This window comes from Quercus robur, chromosome 3 (genome assembly GCF_932294415.1).
Source record: "Quercus robur chromosome 3, dhQueRobu3.1, whole genome shotgun sequence".
In the NCBI taxonomy this organism is placed as follows: Eukaryota; Viridiplantae; Streptophyta; class Magnoliopsida; order Fagales; family Fagaceae; genus Quercus; species Quercus robur.
The window spans coordinates 16,252,070-16,256,502 of NC_065536.1; the positions used below are offsets into that span (position 1 = coordinate 16,252,070).

Sequence of the window (4,433 nt, forward strand, 5' to 3'; positions counted from 1 at the left end):
TCAAATACGTGGTAGCACAAACAAATCACTAATAAACTAAGGTAATGTTTGGATAGCGTTGCGTTTTTGCTGCTGTGTGTTTCTGCGTTTTCCCTTTTTTTTTTTTTTCCACGCGTTTTTCCCACAAGCGGCTACTGTTCATGCAACAGTAGCCGCAACTTTTGACCGGTCTTATGTGAACAGTGCATCCGTGCACTGTTCACGGACCCACAAATTTCATTTTTTATCAATTTTTTCATTAAAAATGGGTCCCATGGTACTATTCACACATTTAAAAATTATTTTGCTATAGTGTTTTCAGTTTTCAGTTTTCAGTTTCAGCAAAATAAGTTCTATCCAAACAGACCCTAAGTATGCAGTGGAAAATAAATTGACACGGTGATTTGTTTACGAATGGGGAAAACCAACATGGCAAAAACCCCACCGGGTGATTTTAAGGTCACTACTCCCGAAATTTCACTATTATCACAACAAGCGGTTACAAGTAAAAGAATCTCAGTACCTTATATCAACCTACAGTTAAACCCTTACCTAAATACCCAATTGGACTTGTTTTGTAGTGACAATTTCTCCTTTTGATGCACAGCTCCCAGTACGTGACTAACTTTTGCAGATCCCAGTACGCGACTTCAATCACCAATTAGAGAAGGTTGTTGGCTGCAAAGTTCTTTAGTTCATCCTAACGATGAAAATCAAGAAGATGCTTGGTCACAAAACCATACGGTGCACAAACACAACAACTTCTTCACAAGAATGATGAACTAGGGCAAAACTGTTTCTTCGGTCACAATTTGCTTAAACAAACTTTGCTCAACACTTGTGCAACTTGTGAACACTTTGACAGCCCTTAAAATAATCCTTTTATATGTCTAGGATTGTGAGAAAAGAAAGCCCAAACACATAAACACAGATTAGAGTCAAAACAAAACAAAAAATCCTTTTTTCATAAACCTCGACAGATACCCTATCTGTAGAGTTGTTGTCGAGCCACGGGTTTGAATAGCTCTTTAAGCTCGATAAATGGCTAGCTATCGAGCTTTAATGACAAAAACTTTTTAGCTTGAATCTTGGACAGACTTGCATGGCTTCAACACTTGATCTTGAAACAAAGTTTCTTGAAGTATTAAACATATCCTAGATCTATCCAATTACAAGTAAAGTGCGTTTTGTTAAAGGATTAGCCAATTACATAAAATAGTAACATATGTTCCTTACAAGTGAATCACATATGTCCTAACAATCTTCTTTTTTGGCAATCCGTGACAAAATCACAACAAACAACTGAACATATGAGAGAAGTCATAAATCACTCAACTCATATTCACTTGTTGAATACAATAAAATCTATCCTAACACAAACTCTTGAAAAACTTTGCAAGAAGAGAGTTTATGGCAAATAGACTTTGACAACCTGTATTTCTGAAACACTTTAAACAAAACTCATCAAGGCATCTTAGTGTGAAACAAAAATAATAGATTACAAAAATAATAGATACATTTATTCTTGTACATGGGTCTTGTGACCATTATTGACATACATTATACTTATCTTCTTTATATGTTGATGTATGTTTCATTCTCCTACTCTTTCGTGTGTTGTTTCTTTTTTCTCTTTATGCACATGCTTCTTATTACGAGTATGCAATGTATTATTTTTGTTTCACACTAAGATACCTTGATGAGTTTTGTTTAAAGTGTTTCAGAAATACAGGTTGTCAAAGTCTGCTTGTCATAAAATCTTTTCTTGCAAAGTTTTTCAAGAGTTTGTATTGGGATAGATTTTATTGTATTCAACAAGTGAATATGAGTTGAGTGATTTATGACTTCTCTCATATGTTCATTTGTTTGTTGTGGTTTTGTCACGGATTGCCAAAGGGGGAGATTGTTAGGACATATGTGATACACTTGTTAAGAGCATATGTCATTATTTTATGTAATTGGCTAATCCTTTGACAAAACGCACTTTACTTGTATTTGAGTAGATCTAGGATGTGTTTAATACTTCAAGAAACTATGTTTCAAGATCAAGTGTTAAAACCATGCAAGTCTGTCCAAGATTCAAGCTAAAAAGTGCAAGTTCATTAAAGCTCGACAGCTAGTTATCTATCGAGCTTGAAGAGTTGTTCCAGCCCCGTGGCTTGACAGCTGCTCGACAGATGGCTATCTATTGAGGTTTATGAAAAACAGAATTTCAATTCTGTTTTGACTCTAATATATGATTATGTGTTTGAGTTTTCTTTTCTCACAACCCTAGACATATAAAAGGATTATTTTAAGAGCCGTAAAAGGTGACACAAGTTGCACAAGTGTTGAGCAAAGTTTGTTCAAGCAAATTGTAACCGAAGACAGAATTTGCCCTAGTTCATCGTTTTTGTGAAGAAGTTGTTGTGTTTGTGCACTGTATGGTTTTGTGATCAAGCATCTTCTTAATCTTCATCGTTGGGATGAACTGAAGAATTTTGCAGCCAACAACCTTCTCTAGTTGGTGATTGAAGTCGTGTACTGGGATCTGCGTAATTGGTTAGTCACGTATTGGGAGCCGTGCATCAAAAGAAGAGATTGTCACTACAGAACAAGTCCAATTAGGTATTGGGGTAAGGGTTCAACTGTAGGTTGGTATAAGGTACTGAGATTCCTTGTAACTGCTTGTTGTGATAATATTGAATTTTCGGGAGTGGTGACCTTAAAATCACCCGGTGGGGTTTTTGCCGTCTTGGTTTTCCCCATTCGTGAACAAATCACTGTGTCAATTTATTTTCCGTTGTACTTAGTTTAATCAGTGATTTGTTTGTGCTACCACACATTTGCATGTTAATTTGATTAATTAATAAACTTGACTAATTAATCAATTAATTCATCACAAGGGGTCCATTCGTTTTTGGCCTATCACCTCACTCCGGGATCACCTTCTTAACTTTTTGATTGCTTAGCAGTCCAACTCCTTTTGTCATTTCTTGGTCCTCTTAACCTTTGCGCACTTGCATTCTTTAATGCTTTAAGCTTATGACAATTAGGTCTGGTGTGTCCTTGAAGTCTACAATGATGGTAGAAATGTTTTGTTCTCAGACCTCTTTGTGATTTTGGAAGTGATTTTCCTTTTGCTTTAGGTTTGACCACTGATTGGTTATGAGGCTTTATCAAAACCCGTTGGTCTGTCACAATCCTCTTCTTCTCTGCCTTTACTTTCTTAGCTGTAGTGATAGCCACCATTAGTTCCTTAGCTTTCGTAAACTTCATATCCTTGGATATATTAGCACTTGAACTGCTCTCTCCGATGTATCCCAATCCACTTTTGTTGGATAAAGGTTTTTGATGAGCAAGCACTTCATCAAGCTTCTTGGAGGAAACCCGCTCTACTTTAGCATTAGCTTGAATCACCTCAAGCTCAAGAAATTTGATCTTTGAATATGCTTAAGTTAACTCTCCGTTCAATGTCTCAACTTCACACTTAGTCTCCTTGTATCACACCAAAAGACTTTTATAATCTTGCTCTGCTCTCTTCATTTTCTTAATGGCTGCTTTAGCCATTTTTGCATATTCACCAGTCTTCTCAAGGAGGGAATTGTAGGTTTCTTGCAATCCCACTGTTCTTTCATCTTCCTTATCATCGGATTCCTCGACTATCCCTATTGACTCCACGTCAGTGTGCTCACCAATCTCTTCCACTAACACACTCAAATCATCCGAAGATTGTACGGGAGCAATGGTCATAAATGCGGAGTAGTTTCCTTCTCTATCACAGCTTTCTTCCGAGTTTGAATTAAAGGAGTCTAAGTCACTAAGAGTAGTAGCATACACTTTACCCTTCCCTCTCAGATAGTTGGGACACTCTTTCTTGAGATGTCCATGACCGTTGCATTCATAGCACATGATTCCTTGAGAGGATTGAGACTCCTTCCCATCTTTCTTCTTGAAATCCTTTTTCTCCTTCTAGGAATTTTGGAATTTTCCCTTCTCAACAAACTTTCCATTCTTTTTGAACTTCAAGAACTTTCGGAAGTTCTTAACAAGATATGCCACACCTTTTTAGACCTCATCCTCATCCGATGACTCTTAAGCTTCCACTCTCTCATTGATTTTCTTTAGAGCAAGAGATTTGCTCTTCCTTTGTGATGGTAGAGATAGCTCATAGGTTTGAAGTGAGCCAACTAGTTCTTGAACTTTGATCTCATCAAGGTCCTTGCTCTCTTCAATGGCAGTAACTTTTGCACGGAAGCTTTCCAGTAATGATCTTAGAATTTTTCTCACAATTTTGGAGTCCTCCATCTTTTCTCCCAAGTTAAACTTCTCAATTACCACCTCATTCAGCTTCTCGTAAAATGAGTTGAATGACTCGTCTTCACTCATCTTCAGCTCTTCGAAGCGTGTGGTAAGCATTTGCAGCTTGGTGTCCTTCACCTTTTTGGTTCCCTCATAAGTTGTTTCCAAAATTT

At 37.1% G+C, this 4,433-nt stretch overlaps 1 protein-coding gene across 1 annotated transcript; it reads right to left on the bottom strand.

Moving 5' to 3' along the window:
• Nucleotides 1–2,910: 2,910 nt before the first annotated feature.
• On the bottom strand, nucleotides 2,911–3,870 carry LOC126719313 (uncharacterized). Its single transcript, XM_050421883.1, has 2 exons — nucleotides 3,469–3,870; nucleotides 2,911–3,384 (listed from the first exon to the last, which is right to left on the bottom strand). The coding sequence occupies exons 1-2, from the start codon at nucleotides 3,868–3,870 to the stop codon at nucleotides 2,911–2,913; spliced, it is 876 nt and encodes a 291-aa protein (XP_050277840.1).
• Between the last annotated feature and the right edge of the window lie 563 nt (nucleotides 3,871–4,433).

Bases quoted from the DNA above. Each gene is read 5' to 3' on its own strand.
- LOC126719313 (XM_050421883.1), bottom strand. From the start codon at position 3,870: ATGTGCTATGAATGCAACGGTCATGGACATCTCAAGAAAGAGTGTCCC. The intron at 3,385-3,468 runs GTGTGATACAAG...AAATTTCTTGAG, and splicing joins AAGATTATAAAAGTCTTTTG to CTTGAGGTGATTCAAGCTAA.